The following is a 23,083-nucleotide window of genomic DNA, read 5'->3' on the forward strand; positions in this document are numbered from 1 at the left end:
TCCTGAACAACACTATCGTTTTCTTTTTTCTTTCAGTTTATTCAGGCATACAAGGAGAACACTCCTGCAACTCCGTTTACAGTTTCTGTATGTAAAGACCGAGTCGATAAAGACGCTTTACCTTTCTTCTCCAAAGGACGCAGCATTGTATTGCTGCCTGTGAGCTGTGATTAACTTTTGACCACCACGAGTTAATCACAGAAAAGGGCGTTGAGTTTTGCATGTACTGTACGCGGTTTCAGAGCTGTCTAGTACTGCACACCTAGTACATGTTTGGCACCAACTACCAAACTAGTATTATACAGTACTCATCGCAGTGGCCACTCACACACACAGTGACACCCACATGGCTGTGCATGTACAGTACAGTACAGTTTACAAGAGTATCTGTACACACGCTTGGTACCAGCATGACCGGCGCAGAACTGCAGTCCAGAGGATTGGGATTCAGGACTCGCAGGGACCCCGTCTGAATCGCTGGATATCGATACCGGGCTGCCCTGAATCGGCCTTGTCCTGCCGCTGCTCATCACCAACCGATGGAGCCTTTCGACCCTTTCACTGTTTGGCCCCAAACAGCTGCGCTCGTGCATGCCACAGAATCTAATTTACCTTCGCTTCTACGCAACTCCAGCCGAACGGCCATGATCATTCATTCCACGGCCTATGTTGTACTAGCGCTAGCTCGGCAGTGGCGCAGCAAGCCAGCAGCAATAACGAATAACTGTCTCATGTGCCTAGGCCAATCAAATGAGTGATCAACCCTGACTATCTGATTCTCATAACAAAAAAAAACTGAGGGTGTGTTTAGTTGGTGAAAAAATTTGGATTTTAATATTGTAGCACATTTTATTGTTATTTGATAAATAATATCCAATTATAAACTAATTAGGCTTAAATTAGTCTATCAACCCGTGCTCTCGCACGGGCTAGTTAGAGACATCTAATAATTATCTATCTCACACTCTTTTTAAACAATTAAATATTCTAATCCAGTACTGTAAAGATATATATATTTATCATTCTATAATTGTAATAAATGTGATAGGTTTAGTTACTAACAATTTTTTTCTCACTTCACATCACATTTAATTGAACACTTTGTTTGATCTATGTGAACAACATGAAAATTGGTATTCTTATCTTACAATGTCATAAGTGGGTAATTTACATGAAGATTAGGGGGTTATTTGATATTATTTTACAATGGTATAAGTGGGTAATTTACATGAAGATTAGGGGGTTACTTTAGATTAGTTCTTTATAATGGCATGGGTGGGTAATTTAGATACATATTTAGGGGGTTACTTTAGTCTATTTTCATAATGACAAAGGTGGGTAATTTATTAAAAAAGATAATATATCTAATGGCTATTATGATTAAAGTTGCCCAATTGATGGCCGGATGTTTCTGATTTTTGTGAAAATTTGTAGGATTTCTCTATTTTTTCAGACTGTCCACTTAGGATCCTAGGTGGCTTCACCTGAAGGCTTCAAAAGGAGCCTCCAATTAGTAATAGTAAAAAGATTCATCTCGTGCTAATCAGTTAGACTGTATAATTAGTTATTTTTTCAACTGTATTTAATGCTCCATGCATGTGTCTGAAGATTCGATGTGACAGTTACTGTAGGAAATTTTTTGAAAACTAAACATGGCCTGACTATCTGATACTCCCTCCATGTTGTCTTTTGCAGGGCTGCATGTTGTGCAACTGGCGGGCTGGCAGTGATAAGGATGGAACAGTTTGTGCCAGTCAGGTCGCTAACGATGAACATGTCCTCCCCTAAAAGCTCATAACTCACCTTTCTGGAGATAAATTCTTCTGAACAGACGAACAATTTAGCATCATGCGAAAATCCCGTTTGATCGAGAATTGTGGGTTCATTAAGTGTCAGTTGTCACTGTCTGATCAAGATCGCTCTCCGATCCAATCGCCATAAGAATCTGGGTTTATCGAGGAGAAAAATAAGCTACAGCATCGGGACTGTCTTCATTCTCTGCTTTCCCCCACTGTACCTCCCCCCCCCCCCCCCCCCCCCCCCCCCCCGTGCCAAGTGCCAACTCGTGTACTGTTTGTCCGGCAATGCCGTCGCTTGCTGGCTTTGCAAGATAGCAGCTCTCCATCTTTGAAGCAAGGAATTAGCAGGAGGGGCCGGCTGTGGCCGCGCAAGCACGGATCCAACCACCAGAGTGGCCAAAGTTGCGGCCAAAGTTGCTGCGATACTGTTACTGTCTTTATTACTTTAATGATGCGACAGATTGTTGCCCACTACAGCTGTTTTTCTCCGGTCATTTCTTATTAGCGTTTTCATCGGATCAAGTGTCTCATTTACCTTCGTATTCGAGCCAGTACAGGCGCGCTGCAGGCCCCACCCCACCTAGGCAGCACCAGTACTGAAGAGTTGGTTGGAGATCATCAGGATGTGACGATTCTCTGTCGACAAGGATCGCGTGTCGCCGCAACGATTGATCTTGTCCCGTTCGAGTGACTTCGCAGCGCCTTTCTTCCGCAGGCTTCCTGCCATAGAACGCGGCTCCATTTTACAGAAGGTCACACAAATTCAGAGGAAACGGTTCAATTCCCATGAATGAATAGGAAAAAAACGCGCATTCATCTGGTTACCGTTTCTTCCGTTGCAATCCTGATGGAGACCGAGAGATGGGCACCAAGCTGAGCTCTCCAAATCCCTCGTAACATGGGTTGGGTAGCGAAGCGGTCACATGGCTACCTTTATGGCAGACGCTAACCATCACGCGACCTTGCATTATCCAACCAGAAGGGCCATCACGTCAATCGGATCCATCTAATCCGCCGAACCGTAACCGTATCTTAACTGAAGCACCATAAATGTCGGCTCTTTACTCTGACAGCAGCAGTTAGCTAGCCTCCGGTTTTCAAGTATCTGACGATCCACAAGCGTGGCCGCCCTTCACTCGCAGCAGACATTTCCTGGATGCATTAGCATGTGCAGCACATCACACAGTCTGATTCCATGGGATCTACTTGAATCTGACTTGTCAAGCAGTAAGTACCAATCCAGCTCAAGTGCTCAACTCACATGAGCTGCTACTTACTAGTAAGTGAGCTCACCTCGCGGCCTTTGTGCCCAATAATCCTATGCTGTCTGATCTAGAAGCAACAGCACTCATCACATGCATTTGCTTCTAAATTCAAGCTCTAGTAAGCTAATGGATGCCCCGGCACGAGCAGCGTTTTGTTCGCACCCTCCACATGACATGGGCACCGGCTGACCGGCGGCCGGCAGAGACAAGCCAGCAATGATCATGCGTGGCGAACCTTCAGCGAGTTGCCGAGGCGAGCATGTGCTCCTGCGCGCGCGGCGGCGTTTTCTCCTGCAACCGTGCGACATGGACGTGTGTTTTCTTCTCGGCTGATCTGGCTTTGGAGGCATCGATCGTCGCTGCGCATGAATTGGGGGGCAATGGCATTGGCATGGCGCCTTTGTGATGATTGAGGTGAGGTGGGAAGGGTTTGGCATGGCGCACTTGCACTCGGGCATGTTGCTCTACGGGTGTTCTGCTTCTGCAGGACCATTGGGACCCCGCGGAGGGATTTGCAAGTTTACGGGCGACCGTAGGGAGCGCTCCCTTTGGTCGCTCTCCGACCAAATGTATTTCCACTTTTAGCTATCTTAACCACCCTCTGTCATTTCCTTTATGAACTCTCACCGCGTCCAGCGTCCCGTCCAATCCGTCTCATCGCTACACAGCGCACCCCACGCACTACCAACCAGCGCCCACCAATTACCGTGCATCGTGTTTTTTTTTCTCGAGACACCGGTGCACACGTAAATTATATAGAAATATTTATACACATGAAGTTTGTACTATAATTTATTTAAAGATTTTGTTGAAAAAGACAAACTTTGTGCACGAGAAATTTATAAGAAAAGATATATAAAAAACTTAGGAACAAAAAATATTTGGAGAAACTTGGATCAGAAAATTTTGGGGACAAAAATTTTGAAAAAAAAAAACTTAGAAATCAAATTCAGGTGACACTAAAATCACGGAAAAAATTTTACGAACAAAAAAAGTCAAAGAAAATTGTTAATAAAATTTCAGCTAGAAAAAGTATTTTGTGACAAAAATTTTATAAAAATTTTTGGAGAAAAAGTTTCGCAACGTTGGAGACAAAATTCTACTAATTTGGAGAAAAAAGTCCAAGAAAATTTTTGGAGAGAAAACTTCTACTAAGAAAAAGAAAAATATTAAAAAAATAAACTGCATACGCAGCTGTGGTCCGTCCACACCCTTTTGCAGCATGGAACGGTGACTCCTGCGGGGTAGAGGAGCTCCTTCTGCCCTATGAGTGGGCGTGTTGCTACACGGCGTGTGGCCAGCCGGCGCAAAGCTCCGCCACACTGCTCTAGTAGCCACGCGCATAATCTTGCATCTAGGCCATCCGAGCTTGGAGTTAGGAGGACAAATGATGCATGTGTGTGCAGCGAATTAGAATTTAGGCGGAGGTTGAGTGAGATAGCGGCAAGGGAAGGGGAAAGAGAAAGAGAAAGAGAAAGAGAAAGGGATAAGTTTGGAGACAAAAAAAAGGAATGGGCGGAGCAGCTAAGGGCTAGCATGTGGATATGCTGTGGGATCCATCCCAACAGCGCATCGACCGCTGTTAAAGCTGTGCACAGTCGACCGCAGAATCAACTTCGAGCCCCGGGGATTGCAGCGACGACGTATCCTGTGCTGTTTGTGCCCATCTGAAAATCTAGATTTTCTAGTTATAGTATTTTTTTAATAAAGAAGAAATAAGACAATAAAACACAGCAGTCAGGTCACCTGGTTTCTGTTTCCTTTTCTTTTAATTGGCCCAGCCCACACCTCCACGGGCTAACCAGCAGCTGGGCTTTGTTTCAATTTTCGATCATCGGCCCATTACAGCCCACTCTCCCCCGCTGGTTAGCCCGGCCTGTTCTTTTTGCCCTTTTTTCATTGGCCCATAACTTCGCGTGCATTCTATTGTATTGATGAATGAAACAAAAATATAAATTGTTCGGCTCAAATTCAAAGGAAACCATGTTTAAAACGCATCGACATATCCATGCCACGCTTATTCGATCAAGAGCTCGCTGCTGTCTCGATCAGGACTCGGCGCTGAGCGCGTCGCAGAAGGGGCGGCCATGGATGGCGGTCAGGCCGCACTCCGCCTCCGTGACGACGGCGGGGGCGAACTCGGCCTGCGCGTGCCAGCAGACCTGGCCCCTCAGCCCCGCCGACGGGGACGTGCCCTCCATCATCACCCGCAGCGCCTTGCACCAGCACTCCGCCGGGACGGCCTCCAGCTGCCGGCAGCACATCGCCTTCATCGCCTCCGCCGGCAGCCGCGGCACCACGCCGCCGCAGGTCCGGCTGGCCACGTACCAGCGGCAGCCCCGGAGCGGGCGGAGGGGGATGGCCTGCCCCGGCACGCAGCAACTCGGGGACCTGACGGCTTCGGCGGCGGCGGCGAGGACGGCGAGCAGGACCGCGGCCGAGAGGACGAGGTGATTTCTGGATGGCATTCTTGATTACTACTTTAAATTACAATTTCTTGGAATGGAGCTTGGCTAGATGCTCATAGGTGCTGTGTATATATTCCTGCACTGGGAGAAATTAAAGTTGAAGGGGCAAGCCGCCATTGCCAAAGTGTTCACTGATGTACGTGCTTGCGAAACTGAATTTGGAGGAAACCGATGATGATCAACTAACTAAGAATCTGTTGGAACAGAACTTGGGGGTACACTAAAACTTTGCGCTTTGCCTGGCATCATGTGAAAACTTTACAGCCATTAAAGGTTTAACTTTTTAACCATCCTTCAATTTGTCTAATCATGTAGTATGTGCTTGGCATCATGGATATTCAGTGTGTGTTTCTTTCGACATCATTTGATCGGCACTGCACCTGCGCACAAATGTACACTGCACTTAAAAATGAACTTTTGATCAAGTGCTCAGCCCAAGAACTACTCAACCAAATTATTGCTCAGCCCAACAAGTATAGCGCCTACCCCCCACACAACTAGAAACACCAGCTGGACCTTATTACACGAGCAGCTTAATTAGTGAGGATGTATGCAAGGTTTGCAAGAGCAATTGAACTGGAAATGAGCAGCCGGACTTCCCATGCACTGTCACCAACATTTCGTTTCCATTTTCCCCTTTGAACTGAACATGAACTCGATCATTGTTCTCACTGCAGCTAATTGCAAATAGGAAATGCACAACACCTTTATTCATCCTGCCCCAGCACACCCCAATTAAACAACCTATATTAAGCCCCATGAATAATCAACAACCGAATCAAACACACCGATCACTTAGCTATGAATCTAGGATATTATAAATGAAGCACATGGAGATTTTCCCTAAGCAGACGACAGTACGACACACACACACACACACACACCGATGACCAATGCAACTGGTTCTCATACGGATCATCAGTGCTGGATGGGAGGGTTGCAGTAGGGGCCCTTGAGCCAGCCGTCGGCGATGGAGCGGTAGGCCGCCTCCGTGAGGTGGATGCCGTCCCAGATAAGGTAGTTGCCGGGGTCGGCGCAGGCGCTGGCGCCGGACATGCCGCACCGCGCCTTGTTGTTGTAGTTGTACTTGCCCTGACCGCCGGCGCCGCAGCACACCTTCAGGCCGTACTTGAGCCCTGCGGCAGCAAGTGTGTCACTAGCTATAATCAGCAGGCTTAACACCAGCAAATTGTAAATAAACCGGCCTTGTAATGCGTGCTCATCACGTGAGGCAGTAAGCACTAATGACCTTTGTTTGAGGGTAACATGCATGATCAAGGTGGTATATCAAACAGTGCATAGAAAGAAGGGACTACTGTAATTGTTATGAACATGTGGCATGTATTTATTGTTATAATAACAATTTTGCTCATGAGCTTTTGCTTTTGGCATCTTTGCTGATTATTAATTGCAGGCAGCTTGGCACAAATACTATAATATACTGTATTGTGATTTTTTTTAGAATATGCCACCAGGCTTTCACTCTATTTTATATCACACCCTTACTACCTCATCAGACTAGTCGAGTAGTACTAGTTGGTTGTATGATATGATTGTAGATAAATAATGTGACAACTGGATTTGAAGGAGGTATTGATTCCCAAATTATTTGGACAGAGGTCCCCGCAGCATGATTGACCACACTAATTAGGAGGCGACGCTTAAACATGCTAACTATGCATGCACGTAGCTTTCTTTACATCCATCCATCAGCATGCACAGTGGAGTGCTTTGGATCTATCCCTGACGTAGACACTGACCCGTGGGCCCCGTCCCAGCGGCTGCCTGTGCTACGCATTCCGTGATCACCGAGACTTCAACTCGCTCACGCCAACTGGATTCGAACTAGTATAGCTAGGACACAAAGCTAAAGGTCTGCTGACCTATAAAAAAAAGGGGAGCTAAAGATGTGCAAAGGGATGATTTTTATGATCTTTGCCTTGCTGCGTGCTCGATCTGGACTGCTTTCAGGGATGTCAGAAAAAATGGAGCATTGTTCCTACTCCAACCAGATGGTTTTAGCACACTAGCTAGTGACAGAAGATTTTAGTATGAGACTGTCATGAAACTTTGGTATGGTCTCCCGTCTAATAAAACTTAGTACAGCAAAGCTCTTGCTGCTGTTAACTTATTTTAAAAAAAAAGAAGAAGAAGAAACTTTAGCCTCTCAAGAAATGAATAAAGACAGAGCAGGGATCGATAGACCAAGTGAATGAAAAAAAATGCAGCATGGGATTGGGATAGAAATCAAATTTTAGCTACTCACCGAAGTTCTGAGGGGCCCTGATCATGTGGGTGACCTGGGAGTAGAAGTCGGCGTACATGATCCTGGCGTGGGGGTAGGTCCTCTGCAGGCTGGCGAGGCTCCGCTTGAGCAGGGCGTTGTGGTAGGAGGAGAGGCCGTTGTAGCTCTTGAGGCAGCCGTCGCCGTCGTAGTCGGCGCCGTTGGAGGTGCCGTAGAGGGTGAGGTAGATGGGGAAGCAGCCGATGGGCAGCACCCCGGGCACCACCACGTCCACCGCCCCGGCCCTGACGATCGTCTCCAGGCCGCGGATGAGCTTGCTGACGACCCGGGGCACGTAGCCCCTCACCTCGGACATGGTCCGCCCGGAGAAGAGCGCGGCGTTGTAGTCGTTGCCGCCGAACTCGCCGACGACGAACAGGGACTTGGACATGTAGTTCTTGCAATCTTCATATATACGAACAGCAAGCACAAATGCAATTGATTAATTGATTACTAGTTTACTACGAACAGCAATCAAGGGCCTTTAATTTCACGGATCGTACCTTTGCCGCAGACGGATGGGAGGAGCTGGCGGAACCACTGGATTTGGGTGTCGAGCGGGCCGTTGTTCCAAATCTTGTCGCTGAGGCCGATGGAGTTGAAGAAGTCGAAGTTCATGGTGGTGGCGCCGATGATGGCCATGTTGGCGCCCTTCTTGAAGTCGCCGCCGGCCTTGGACGCCGGCGGCAGCGGCAGCCCAAAGTGCTCGGCTGTGGATCATCATCATCAGCATCGATCACGAATTCCATGGCGCATGCCAACTCTCTAGCTACAAAGCTTGGTCGTTACGTACCCAGGAAGTCGATGATGACGCGGCCGTCGGAGCACCGCCCGGTGGGGCGGCCGAAGAAGGTCTCCCCGTAGGGCGGCTGCCCCGTGGTGAGCCACGACGGGCACCCGCCCACGCAGAGGTTGCCGGTGTCGGAGATGGAGTCGCCGAAGCTCCAGATGGCGTTGTACCGCTGCGCCGCCGCCTCCTGCCGGAGCGCGCACAGCACCAACACCACCAGCGCCGCCGCCCTGCCGATCGCCATCTCGCCGTCAGCCGTCACCTCTCTACCTACCTACCTAGCCAGCAGCCAGGGAATGAATCCACGCTACGTGTGCCGCGCCCGGGACGGCGACGCTACCAGTAGTAGTGTGTGCGGCAGGGCAGGGCAGGGCAGCCAGAGTTAAGGCGCCAGGCCGTGCGTGCTCTCGCGCGACCCGTGTCTTGGCGGTGCGGCCATCTGGACGGCCGCACACGGGGGATTTATAGGCGCCGCGGGACGGCGGTTGCGGCGGCATCGCTCATCGCTGCCACATTCCTCTTCCCTTCACTGACGCCGAGGATGGCCCTTCTCATCCTCACGGACCGTGAAATTGGTTAAAGCTAGCTCTTCCAAAGTACCGTATTGATTTCTGCTGTGGCATCTTCAGTTCAGAGTCAAGATTTAACTTTTCACCGGTGCATGCAAGGTTTGGATATCGATTTGTAGCAGATTGGAGAATGAGAAGGGTGATTGTTGGAGATGGAATCTTCAGACACTTGCATTACATTGAGACGACAGTTGATTGGTTTCTTGACTAACGAATGGAATCGATCATCATGATATGCAGTAAGCAGTATGCACATGAACAAGCAGCTCAGGCTGTCTGTCAGGGCTGAACCACATGCATGATGTGTCCGTCCAGGTCATTCATCATCCAGAGGGACTGATGGAGAAAGAACAAAATGCTAGCTTGCATTAGGCAAAAGCTACTATGGGGTTGTTTGGTTCCAGGGGCTAAACTTAGTCTATGTCACATCAAAAATAATCTTAATATTTAGAAGGATTAAATAAAAGTTAATTATAAAATTAACTGGAGAACCCTGGGGCTAAATTGCGAGACGAATCTAATGAGGTATATTAATCTATGATTAGTGGATGGTCACTGTAGCATCACTATAGCAAATTATGGCTTAATTAAGCTTGTTAGATTCATCTCGCGAATTAGCACTCAGCTGTCAAAAAAATTTATAAACAGATTTTATTTGATACTCTAAAATAGTAAGATTTTTTTTGATGTGATAGAGACTAAAAAAAGTCTGTAAAAACAAACAAAGTCTATATATGCCGAGCGAGGGAGATTGACGACCTCTACACGTCTCTAGCTAGCTACTTTCTGAGCTGCAAACAGGAGATCCAAGTTGAGTAGTCGGTGACTCAGATTACATATATATTGTGTGTGCTGAAACGTGTTGTTCAGAGTGAATTGCGATTATCGTGTACTACGAACGAAATCTTACTATTACTAATTGGAGGCTCTTTTTGAAGCTTTCAGATGAAGCCACCTAGGATCCTAAGTGGACAGTCTAAAAAATAGAGAAATTCTACAAATTTTCACAAAAATCAGAAACATCCGGCCATCAATTCAACAACTGTAATCCTAATAGTCATTAGATTTGTTATCTTTTTTTAATAAATTACCCACCTTTGCCATTATAAAAATAGATTAAAGTAATCTTCTAAAATATATCTAAATTACCCACCTCTGCCATTATAAAAAATAATCTAAATTAACCCCCTAATATTCGTGTAAATTACCCACTTATGCCATTATAAAATAATATCAAATAACCCCCTAAATTTATATATATTATATATATATATAATCCAATGATAACATAATAAAAATTAAAATCAACCCCAAATATGAAACAAAATTATGTTATTATAATAAAATCTAAATTACTATTCTTATCATTATTAAAATATTATTTCTGTTAGTATTTATATAAACATATATATACTAACCATAAGGTGTTTGTCACCATATATTCATGTACAAGAGAAGAGATAAGAATACCAATTTTCATATTATTTACATAGCTCAAACAAAATGTTCAATTAAACACATATCAAACATATATGGAGGTGTGATGCAAAGTGAGAAAAAATTGTTAGTAACTAAACCTATCACATTTATTATAATTATATAATGATAAATATGTATCTTTGCAGTACTGAATTAGAATATTTAATTGGTTAAAGAGTGGTTAAAGAGAGCGTGAGATATAGATAATTATTAGATATATCTAATTAGCCCGTGCAGGAGCACAGGTTGATAGACTAATTGACCAAATTTGGTGAGAAGCAGTTGCGCTCAGATTCTTACCTCCGATCTGTTACTGGCACGTTGCTATTCATGTCACTGTTCAAAACTTCATCCATACACGGCCGTGAAAAGGATGTCGGAGAAAATACGGTTCCTACGCTACGCCCGTACGCCGACCCATTTTGGATAAGGGCGAATTCATTTTGACGTGGATGTCAGGTGTAAGAAATTTTCAGCGGCGATAGGAAAAAATGAAGCTTCAGACGGTGCTTTTTCTTTTTTAGTTTTTTTTTTTTGTGTGCGACACAAAGTACACTCAGAGCTATCATGCTACTGTTAATGTTGGAACTAGTGGCCAAGCTACTAGATTGTGCACGCACTCATGTAGCGGGAAACATATGGTATCTTATTTTTGCAACTATTTTTAACTTTCTTCAACTGGGCGCTTAGAAATGCTGCAATAATTTATTCAGAAACCAAGCATCTGCAGAAGTGTGGCACTAAACAATTCGTCCATTTCTGCAGAAACATTGCCCACAAATCAGGGCCAAATAAAGAACCTTCCTTGCAATCTAAATCATGCATGTAGCCTCAAACAAATTAAAAAAGCAATTTCTTTTTTTTTGGCGACGAACTTGTAAAAACAAGATTGATAAGAACCCAAGTCACCATCGACAATACATAATTCAGAAATCAAGCATCTGCGGAAGTATGGCACTAAACAAGTCTTCCATTTCTGCAGAAACACTGCCCACGAATCTGTACCAAAGAACCTTCCTTGCTATCTCAATCATGCATTGCAGCCACAACCAAAAGCAATTTCTTCTATTTTATTTTATTTTTTGCGACGAACATGCAAAAGCAAGATTGATAGGAACCCAACCCAGGTCACCTTCAGTTCAACAATGCACACACACACACACACACATGTGCGTGCATCCAATTATTTCATCCAGATGGCATATTCTGCATAGATATCACACATGGACTGTCCATCGCCACGGGAGATAAACAACGAAACAGAGTGATAGCAAAGCCATTGGGTGACCTCAAACTCTTTACCTCTTCCAGTGAACTGTAGGTTGCGAGCTCACATCATCTTTCTTGAAGTAGCTCTAGCGTGCACCCGTGTTAGGCATAGTGGCGTGGTTCACAGCACCTTGCAGCAGGTAGCTTTTCATGCAGACATCCCCTTGCATGTATGCCTGGACCAAAAGCTTTTCTTGACAGGAACTTCGGCAGGCTTAGCGCTGGCCAGAATAGGTTGATTGAAGCATGAAAAGTCCCGGGCATACAAGAATTGTGAAAACAGAGTAAAAGGTAAGCAAAAGCTACAAATCACATTGTTACGACATTTCGTTAAAAAAAAACATTATTATGTCATCACTGGACCAAAAACCTGTGAATGAGTACTAAGAAGTATGATCACTTAGTTCCACCACATGACTACAATAGATATACACAATAATAGGTGAATATAAAGGTCAGTAATCATATATACATCTCATATCAAATTAGTATTACTAGTCTGTCAACCCGTGGCCCCGCACGGGCTAGTTAGCGATATCTAATAATTATCTATCTCACGCTCTTTTTAACCAATTAAATATTCTAATCTAGTGCTGTAAAGATACATATTTATCATTATGTAATTGTAACAAATGTGATAGGTTTAGTTACTAACATTTTTTTCTCACTTTGCATCACACATCCATATGTATTTGATATGTATTCAATTGAACACTTTATTTGAGTTATGATGATGACACACACATTATGGTTAGTATTTTATATAAATAATAACATAAATAATATATTAACAATGACAAAAATAGTAATTTAGAATTTTATATTGATACACATTAAAATTTTATTATAATAATATAATTTTGATTCAGATTTTTGGGTTTATTTTAACTTTTATTATGTCATCATTGGATAATATGTATAAAAATTTAAGGGGTTATTTGATATTATTTTATAATGGCATAAGTGGGTAATTTATATGAAGATTAGGGGGTTACTTTAGATTATTTTTTATAATGGCAAAGGTGGGTAATTTAGTTACATGTTCAGGGGTTACTTTAGTCTATTTTCATAATGGCAAGGTGGGTAATTTATTAGAGAAAAATAACAGATCTAATGGCTATTATGATTAGAGTTGCCGAATTGATGGCCGGATGTTTCTGATTTTTGTAAGAATTTGTATGATTTCTCTATTTTTTTTAGACTGTCCACCTAGGATCGTAGGTGGCTTCACCTAGAGGCTTCAAAAGGAGCCTCCAATTAGTAATAGTAAGATAAGAATCATCTTTATTCCTTGACAACCACAAAGAAAAGCAGGACTCCGAGATCAAAGTAGGGAGGTAATCTTGAAGTCATGCATTAGATTAACAATGACAGCTAAGGAGTTCATTATATCAACCAAAAAGTCTTGGCACATTCACACTAAATCAAGGTTATTAACTTAAGGGAACGTTTTGTCAAATAAAATGGAACATATTTGTTGGAAGCTTGGAAGATAGGCATACTGGTGCAGTACTGCAGTGTGCCGTGCCCCCCTCCTTTTTCAAACCTTGATGCCACTCAAATCAGGACCAATATCAGTTAGACAGACAAAAAGATGATCAAAACCAAAACAGTTTGGTGATAACAACACGCGAACAACCACTGGTACTTTACCAACTAGTGGATGCCCAGGGCACTGTACCAGTTAAGCTTGGACATACCCCTTTGTCTGGGCTCTCTTTGGTGCTTTGGTAGTAGGCTAGTAGCTTCACAATTAATCTTACTCCTTTTTTGCAGTGTGAAGCTCTTGGAGGTTCTGTGTGCTTGTAGTCTGTCATTTGGTCCCCTCACATTGCTTGGAAGCTAGATTAGAGCACTAGAACATGCATGGGTGAACATGTTCTTTCCTTCGTTCTCTCATGTCTCCGTGTCGTTATCGTTGGAGATTCTAATCTTCTGCCTGCATGCCACGGTGCTAGCATGAGCTTTAGTGACCTCTTGAAGCATTTCAAAGCTAGGGCCTAGGGTTGGTGACAGTGACACTCAACTCAAGCCTCCATCCAGGGCCACGTATGGATAGCTAGCCTTTGTCCCCTACAAAATTGGGGGAAATAACTAAGCCATTGTTGTCTTGCAAATTCCAAGGTCCTCTCTGCTCAGCAGACCTCTAATCTTCTGTCAAAAATTAACAAGCAGGCAAAATACTCCATTATGAATTTTGTATTTTTCTTTTCTACGCAAGCACATGACCTTTTTGAAGAAAATAAATAATGCTAAGATGATGGATCTCTAGATCCAAAATTCTAGATCATGGAATTTTACCATTTAGGAGTATTAAATAAAGTCTAATTATAAAACTAATTGCAGAACCCTAGTGCTACTTTGCAAGATGATTCTAATGAGGTATATTAATCCACGATTAGTGAATGGTTGCTGTAGCATCACTATAGCAAATTATGGCTTAATTAGGCTCATTAGATTCATCGCGTCAAATTACACTCATTTGTGAAAAGATTTTGTAAATAAACTTTATTTGATATACCATGCATGCAAGATTCCTTTGGCGAAAATTTTGGATCTAGTGATCCAAACAGGGCCTAGTATTGCATGGCTGCCCATGGATGAGGATCGTCCTCGTCTTGCATGGCTCCACCGTGCCATCCATCCAATCAATGCAGCAGACATGATCATTTGACGGCAAGAACGAACCCCACGCAACCCAGCCCAGCAATCGAATCCAAAGGTTAGGTTCCTATTGCAGGTTCACGCACGTATGGGTATGGCATTGGAAGAAAGCGGATGGATGCAGCTTGCCGAGCAGCCAACTTGGACGCTGACACCTCCAGCTCCAGGACACATGCTTTGCAAACGTTTCATGGAGTAGTATATATTATTGTTATTCCGCGTCCGCCGGATCCGCCGCCGGTGAGCATGCAGGACCAGTCCCGGCGGCTCTCCGGCTCCGTTTGGGCCTTTGCAGAGGCAGAGTCCGACACGGCAGCCAACCAAGCTTCCAAGTCGATTCCTGCACGAGCTGTAGGCATTCATGCAGCTTCAGTCCCGAGGGAGGGCTCCACTCTTCATGATCACAGCTGCATTTCCAACATCATCTGCAGTCTGCTGCTGAACCTGGTTTCCAACTACTCATCATCTGATTCTTCTTCAAGTTATTCAGGAAACGTGTCAAAAAAAAAGTTATTCAGGAAAGTGAATAGATCGATACAACCTGCCACTGTGTGTAGCAGCTTCAGAGCCGCACGAGAGCTTAAAGCTAGCTACTGTACTGCCTACAGAGGCAGCATGTCTGTAAATGTATCCTGTGACATGCAGCTGCATGCTGGAGTGGGGAAAGAAAATCACCATCAGGTTCAGACATCGATCGATAAACAAGTTTTCTTCTGCACAGGTCTCCTGCAAGTACAGCTCAGGCGCACTCTCTCAGAAGGATTAGAGGTCATTCAGCTATCCTTCCATAATATAAATGATTGAATATACAACTAGCAGTAGTACATTCACACTGTTGTCATGATAAGGTGGCGGCTACTGAAAGGTCCTTGGAACAGGGAATATAAGCCTTTGGCGAAAGCCGCCTCAACTCTGCAACTGAAAGCCAACCGTGGACGCCGGAAAGGCGTCGCCCCAACCGGAGAACAGCAATCAATCAAAGTCAGGCACAGGTGGTATGGTGGCTTGGCTCTTGATCTTGTGATCATGACAAACAAGGAAGAATCGTTGGGAGGAAAAAAAAGAAAGAAAAGAGGGTAGATGCATGAGTTTGTGGATCCGATGGAGGGACAGTTAGTAGTCTGCTTAACAAAAGTTCGATCATAATGAGCGTGATTGGTTGGAGAATCGTGAGCATCAGGATTACTCCGTAGACCGGTCGAGCGAATAAAGCTTGTCCAAGCTGGTACACTCATTGGCCACTGGCACAAGCATAGAATAGAACAGGTTGAATTTGCCACTCTGACTACTCTCAATTGGATTTTTATTTTTATTGATTATGTTGTCATGTCAGCACTTTGTGATGATGGGCCAAAGAAAATTATGCAGTGTTTTTTGTCCTGGGCCAGAAAACAAGGCCGAAGCGAGCCGGTCCGTCCAAATAACTTGGCCAAAAGACTGGGATGAGATTTAGATAAATCCAAAACAAGTTTCAAAAAACAAGCCCTTTTTTTATACTAAAAAAACAAGCCCTTTTGAAATCATGCCATTATGCAATTCCTGTGCAAATTTGTAACCGCATGTATGAAGCTCTTTTTTCTTTTGCAAGACGCCCAATATAAAGTACGTGAGGAGAAATTTAAAATTTGTAGACAGGTGTTGACGCGATGAATTTATTCAATGGGGGTGTTTCCTTGCTTCTTCTTTTTAAGCTTCCACGTGAAGCCACCTAAGATTTTAGATGGACACTCTAAAAAAATAAAGAAATCATAGAAATTCTCACACAAATTAGAAACATCCGCCATCAATCCGACAACTCTAATCATAATAGTCACTGGATCTGTTATCTTTTCTAATAAATTACCCACCTCTGCCATTATAAAAATAGACTAAAGTAACCATCTAAATATATATCTAAATTACCTATCTTTGCCATTATTAAAAAAATCTAAAGCAGCCCCCTAATCTTCATGTAAATTATCCACCTACACCATTATAAAAATAATACAAATAACTTCCTAAATTTTCATATAAATTATCAATTATGTTATGACTAAAATTTAAAGTATTCCCAGAGTCTGAATCTAAATTATATAATTAAAACAAATATTAAAGTGCACTAATATAATATTCTAAATTACTATTTTTATCATCATTGGTATATTATTTATATAAAAATACTACTCATGATATATACCATGTATGACGGAAGAGATAAGAATACCAACTCACAAACAAATGGTTTAACTAAATATATATATCAAACGGAAGAGATAAGAATACCAACTCACAAACAAATGGTTTAACTAAATATATATATCAAACATATATGTATGTGTGATGCAAAATGAAATTCATTGCAACTATATAATGATAAATATGTATTTTAGAGTATGTGTTAGAATATTTAATAGATGAAGAGGGCATAAGCTAGATAATTATAATTACTGGCTTATATAATTCAAATTAGTGGGAGCATAGGTTGATAGGCCAGTTATGAACAATGCAAGTTGCCCCCACCCCACCCCCACCCAAAATGCACAAACCCTTTAGAAGGTATTGAGGAATTAGAAGCAGCATTGGAGGAATCATAATTCCCCTGAATTAGGGTACCAAAAAGATTACACTGAAAAGAGCCATCACCAAGGAATGTTACGGGAGTCCATAAGAATTAGGCGTTTGAGATCCCCTGCAACGTGTTGAAGGTTGCCTAAATTCATTCGTCCCTACCTAGCTACCGCCCGCCGGGTTTCCAACTTGGATCAGCAGTGTTGGCACGAGCCACCGACAGCGACCTGTGACTGATCGACTACCTTGGCGGCTATGTTCCTGCCTCTGAATTTTCGCGGAAATGGAATCGCCACCATGAAAAAAAATACCTACCAGTAAGAAGAACAGGCACGAGAAACCACTCCATCTCATAGTCGAATCAACCCACGAGGAAACAGAAGAACAGACACATGATCATCGATCAGTAGTCACAGGCTCACAGCCCGATTTGCATAATAACAAAAACAAATCATCCTGGTCTGCCCTCCCTGTCCCTGACCCCATCATCTTTTTTTTTACATGAATGAAGGAACACATGACATGAACGGCTAGCAGGGGATCTTGGAGGTGAACCAGGTCATGACGTGCAGCGGCGCCTTGATGAGCTCCACCGCCGCCTCCAGCACCAGCGTCACGCACAGGCAGCACGGGCAGATGCACGAGATGGGCAGCCTGCACCACCGCCAAGGCCTCAGAATTACTAATTTCACATGGAACCAGAGCAGACAATACAAAGGCGTCGACGTCGAACAAGTAGGGAGGGCGCGTACCCGATGATCCAGATGATGGCGCCGACGATGGAGACGAGGACGGCGAGCAGCGCGAAGGGCAGGCCCAGCAGCCACCCCAGCGGCCGGCACTCGCCGCCGTCGCCGCCGTCGCCGCCGCAGCAGCACATCGCCGCCGGCCGCTCTGCCTTTCCCCACTCCCTGACTCCCTTGCTTGCTTGCTTGGTTAGTTTGGTGATCGATTCCTGCTACTAATTCTTGGATGGCGATCTGGCCTCCCTAATGCTACTCTGAATCTGCCAGGGCGCCCTCCTCTCCTCCCTTTTGCAATATTCTTCTCTATGGTGGGTTGAGACTTGGCTTGTTGAGTGTGCCAATTGCTGCGTGCGTTAGTGGGAGGAAGTGAGCTGCTTCCAAGTCGCTTTCAGTGAGGACCCTCCGTGTCAACGAACGGGACAGTTGCCCGTTTCCATTGACTGATTGCCATAGCCGCCAGGCAAAACAATTGAGAAAGGCATGAGGAATAACTTTTTTTGTACGATGAACTGCTACTAGTTCATCTTTGCATTGGCAGGCTTCACTTTCAACTTTCAACAATGAAAATCCGAGCAGTTCGCAAAAGGAAATGCAGCTGTTCAACTAAACAATGACTACCCTTAGATCTGGGAGGGTCACTTGGTGGAAGAGGAAGCGTGGAGAAAAATAAATTACCATATTTTCTGTCATAATAGAAATATAGGAAGTGTGGAAAATAAATTGACATATTTTTCTAGAGTTTATGATACATTCCTTTGTCACAAAGTGCAGTGGCCCTCCTCTTCCACCAAGGGGTCATTACCCCAAAATAAGATGGGGCAAATGTGCCAGTAATATTTCGTGTCTGCTATACATGAAAATACAATTCAAATCTATATTGGAATGTACAAACAAATTTTGGTAACTTTGCCAGCCAACATGTGGAGGGAAAGAAAGATAATTCTACAACCAAACGACCCCTGACAATATTATCATAAAACATCAGCCATCAGGGTTTTGTCTCATCAGTGCCGGCTATGGGTGTGCTTTTGGGTCTTGGTAGTTCCACAAACGATGGTTGCCTCTGTAAAACGACTGCTGCCGCCCGGGTCAAGATGTGTGCAGTTAGGCCCCAAATCACAAACTTTTTGCCATCTGCCTCGTAGTCGAAAAACTGGACAGGAATATCTATGCCCATCCAATTCATTTGTTTTGTTCTCCGGTGGTCGTCCTGTTGATGCAATACAATGTTCAAACTCACACCATATGAAGAATCTAACCGGCCAAAAGAAACATTTATGGAATCGTTACATTAAGATGACTGGTAGAGAAGCAACACCTTTAGAAACATCTCCAGTGGTGCGTCAAAGATGTCCTCCACTTCAGCTTTGTTTAAGACAGGCTTGAATAATGCTCTATCTGAAACCATGCCAATTACAGGAACAACATTGAGGCCATTCTGCAAAAAGGAAGGTTGAAGCATAAGTTGCGGCCAATCTGCATTCCCACTGAATCAGTAGAAAGCATGTTCTACATCATAAATATATGAAACTACTGATGTATAAAAGATCCATATTCATGGAGCGATTTATGCATGATTTTGAATCTTTGACTGAAAATTTCTCCCTTTTAACGATTCCAGACGGCCAAAATAAACTGACTTAGTTCATTTTGGTTGTCCAAACATCTTTTTTTTTTGAATGAAGGGAGTACTGGATTTCTAATAGCTATGTGGCCAAAACCTTTTGCTCAGCCCTGATTATCATCAATTTAAACAGGTAAACTCATAACATATACCACCAGAACCTTCCATCAAATTCGTAGGCCCTTATTAATATGCATTAAATATTTCTGATCATTAACCTAATAACTCAGTGGCATGCCATCTTGGCAGGGCAGAGAAAAAAATAAATAAATGATGTGCAGTCTATGGATGAATCCACAAGATGGATTTGAAGTTAAACAGACCATAGGAAGCACCAAAAAAAAAATCCACTCCACTGCATAAAGTCAATCCATTCCCAGACCAACAGTTTTAGTAAACTTTAAGAGTTTAAGTTCATTTTTATGCCACACGAAATGTTTTCGAGTTAGAACTTTCATATTCATTTTAAATTTTAGCTAATAGGTTAAATAACAAATTTGTTGTTATCTTACAAAATTATCATACTTCAAATTGCCAATTTTTCATAAAAATGCCTTAAATTGTCACATAACCCAAGATCAATAGATCTGGTCTCATCAACCAATAGTCTTACACTGTTCCACAAAACAACATTTATAAGAAAATGTCAATCAAGTAAAAGAGGGTTTAGAGCCTGTAAATCCAGTGAGCCAAGAGATACATACTAGCAAGTTTTGAGAGGTAAGAATTCATTCTGCATATTTTGGGTCCTAAGTGATCCAAGTTCAGGTATGAGCAAATATGTGGTTTTCTCCTCAAGGTTTCCCCAAAAATTCATTTTGGAGCATAAATATCATCATTTTGTCCCAGTGGACATGCATGAATTCTCAGAAGTTGATTATAGAAAAATGCTTAGCTTGAACAATGTGGCTAGAAAGGATTTGCAACACATTGAGCAGAAGATACTGAACGAGCAGAATATATCAAATCAACCAATAAGATTATTACATATATTTATCTAGAGTTATTGTCACTAAATGCATTACGGTCAAGCATTTAACAGTGATTGTCGTATTGGGCCTAGTTTTGTTATCGATAGTTTACAGTAAACCTGGAAAATAACCATGAATAGAGCAGCTATCCTCTGGCGAGAAGGAACTCAAATTGTTCCCACTGAAGCTATTTTGCTCCCTTCGTTCAGAAGAACTGGTATTTAGCTCCCAGCCTCTCAGGCTCTCACACATCTCAAACCACAGGACTAGAAGATGCAACATAATGATGTGTCTGTAAACTTTTGCTCCAGCAATTATGCACTATGATCTCTTACGCGTTTTTTTCATCAAGAAGTGGTTGGTAAAATCTAACAGTTGTTGCATTAGGTTATGTTTCATAGCAGAATTTTGATTTACCTTGGACAGGAAGGGCTCAAGAACTGTCACAACAGAGACAAGGGCCGGGTCCAGCCCAATCTCCTCCTTCGCCTCCCGCAGAGCCGTGGCCTTTGCGTCCGCGTCCCCCTCGTCCACCTTCCCCCCGGGTAACGACACCTCCCCTAACAATTCCCAAGAAATTCAAGAACTCTATGGACGATTTGGCCAACATGGAACGGAAAATGTTTCAGATTTAGCCAATAAGGCAAGAATCGTAGCGTCCCCTTACCGGAGTGCGAGTTGAGGGAGGAAGCGCGCTTGGTGAGGAGGATCCGGGGCGCGCCGCTGGGGTCCTCGAAGAAGCAGACAAGCACGGCGGCGTGGACCTTGGAGGCGGCCGGACGCGGGCTTTTCGCGGGGACGGCGTCGGCGGCTGCGGCAGGGGCGCCTACTGAGGAGAGGTCGCCGGAAGAGGAGGCGAGATGGCGTCGGAGATGGGCCAACCGCCTAGACGGAGAGGAAGAGAAGGAGGCCATGGCAATGTGCGTGGAGGTGAAGAGGCGGGTAAGGAGAGGCCTCATGGCTGCGACGGTGATAACGGCGCCGCGGTGGCGATACCGAGGTGGGGTTGGAGGTGTCGCCGCCGTCCGCCGTCCCAACTCCCAAGGATTGTGACCTTGCCACCGCCATTTGGGTCAAGGGTCCGGTCACTATCCAATCGAAGCGATCTACTGTAGCTCCTTTTTTTTAAAAAAAAACAGATTTTCCAACGAAAATGTCAAAAGGGAACAAAGTTATATTTACTCCCTGGAGTATCGCTTAATGCACGTAACCATGTTTTTTTAAAAAAAATAACCATGCTATTTTGGTTTATTTGACCTACAAACTATCGTACCCAGTTGAAGGAAAATTTAAGAGTAAAATGCACTAGAGGTCCTTAAACTAGGTGACATGTTCTGTTTAGGTCCATAAACTTCAAAAGTGCATTTTTAGGTCCACGATATATTCAAGTGTCACTTGAGGTCCAAAATGTCTTTGACCAGCGTTGATCGCCTACGTGGACCGCCACGTCCGATCCAACGTGGTCGCTTGCGCGTGCCTCGCTCGCTCCTGCGCGCGCAGCCATGCTGCGCCGGCGTCCTGCCGAGTGCGAACCACCTCCGGCGGCCCCCACTCCCCTCCCTCCTTTATATGCCAACCACCTCCGGCGGCCCCTGCTCCCGCTCCTCCACCTCCGGCATCCTGCCGAGTGCGCTCCACCTCTGCCGGCTGTCAGCGCGTGGAGTGGCACGCCGGTGCTGAACCAGCGGCGACGAGCGGCGAGGCGGCAAAGGAGGCGAGCAGGGGCAGGGATGGCGCGTGCGTGGGCTGTGCGGGGGTGCGGCGAACCTCACCGGTCGGGCGCAGGGCGGGTAACGGCGGCGAGGAGGCGGCCCGGCGGAGGATGGTGGTGGCGGGTGGAGCTTTGACGCCAAGAGCTCGGCACGACGAGGCAAATGGCCGGGTGAGGGCTCAAACGGGTAGAGGGGAGGGAGGAGGAGTTGTGGGTGCGAGGAATCGACGAATGGCTCACCGAAGAGGATGAATCGACGGCGGCTGGCGTCGGGGAAGGAGCTCATGGCGGCGGCAATGGAGGAATGGAAGGAACACGGATTCGGCCGTCGCTGCCATGGCCACCGTGCAAACTCACCGCTATGGCCCTGCGCACAGCAGCTCGCCGCCGCTGCCGCTCGGCGCGACGCCACGGCCGCGCACGAGGGAGAGGGATAAGGGGGAGGAAGCTGCCGCCCGACGAGGACTCCGCGCCGCCCGAGCCTAGAGTCGCGGCCACCACCTGGGGTCCGTGCGGTGCCGCCAGAGCTCTGGGAGCTGCTCGGGTCTGCGCCGAGCCACGCGCTGCCCACGTCGGGGCAGGGGCTCACCCACCGCCCCGACGATACGAGCGGCGGAGGGAGCCGGGGATGGTGGCGCGGCCCCGCAACGCGCGTGGTCGGAGGAGGGCGCGCCGGAGAAGGGAGGAGGACGGAGGCCGGCGCAGCTCACCGTCGTAGTCGCCGCCGCGGAGCTTGAGGGGCGCGGAGCCGAGGAGAGCTCGGCTGGGGCCTGTGCTCCTCCGATACGCCGCCGTCCGGGTGGGAGAAGGCATGGGGAGGGAGGGGCTGGCGCCGCCAGGGGCGGGGCCTGCTCTTCCGCCTCCGCAAGGCCCACCGTCGGGCCCCCCTCTCCTCCG

The 23,083-nt window shown here is 45.2% G+C and overlaps 4 protein-coding genes across 4 annotated transcripts; all 4 read right to left on the reverse strand.

Moving 5' to 3' along the window:
* Positions 1-5,036: 5,036 nt before the first annotated feature.
* Positions 5,037-6,000, reverse strand: LOC120697114 (alpha-amylase/trypsin inhibitor-like). The gene has a single exon (XM_039980249.1). The coding sequence runs from the start codon at positions 5,530-5,532 to the stop codon at positions 5,113-5,115; it is 420 nt and encodes a 139-aa protein (XP_039836183.1). The 5' UTR covers positions 5,533-6,000; the 3' UTR covers positions 5,037-5,112.
* Positions 6,001-6,139: 139 nt separating this feature from the next.
* Positions 6,140-9,054, reverse strand: LOC120697113 (GDSL esterase/lipase At5g45910-like). The gene is made up of 4 exons (XM_039980248.1): positions 8,610-9,054; positions 8,320-8,526; positions 7,799-8,221; positions 6,140-6,668 (listed from the first exon to the last, which is right to left on the reverse strand). Exons 1-4 carry the CDS (start codon positions 8,848-8,850, stop codon positions 6,451-6,453), a joined length of 1,089 nt encoding a protein of 362 aa, XP_039836182.1. The 5' UTR covers positions 8,851-9,054; the 3' UTR covers positions 6,140-6,450.
* An 8,415-nt stretch (positions 9,055-17,469) lies between these two features.
* LOC120697121 (signaling peptide TAXIMIN 1-like) lies at positions 17,470-18,306 on the reverse strand. The gene is made up of 2 exons (XM_039980251.1): positions 17,887-18,306; positions 17,470-17,788 (listed from the first exon to the last, which is right to left on the reverse strand). The coding sequence occupies exons 1-2, from the start codon at positions 18,012-18,014 to the stop codon at positions 17,665-17,667; spliced, it is 252 nt and encodes an 83-aa protein (XP_039836185.1). The 5' UTR covers positions 18,015-18,306; the 3' UTR covers positions 17,470-17,664.
* Positions 18,307-18,578: 272 nt separating this feature from the next.
* LOC120697120 (nudix hydrolase 15, mitochondrial-like) lies at positions 18,579-21,545 on the reverse strand. The gene is made up of 4 exons (XM_039980250.1): positions 21,143-21,545; positions 20,893-21,035; positions 19,199-19,318; positions 18,579-19,090 (listed from the first exon to the last, which is right to left on the reverse strand). Exons 1-4 carry the CDS (start codon positions 21,432-21,434, stop codon positions 18,869-18,871), a joined length of 777 nt encoding a protein of 258 aa, XP_039836184.1. The 5' UTR covers positions 21,435-21,545; the 3' UTR covers positions 18,579-18,868.
* Between the last annotated feature and the right edge of the window lie 1,538 nt (positions 21,546-23,083).

This window comes from Panicum virgatum, chromosome 3K, assembly GCF_016808335.1.
Source record: "Panicum virgatum strain AP13 chromosome 3K, P.virgatum_v5, whole genome shotgun sequence".
NCBI classification, from domain to species: domain Eukaryota; kingdom Viridiplantae; phylum Streptophyta; class Magnoliopsida; order Poales; family Poaceae; genus Panicum; species Panicum virgatum.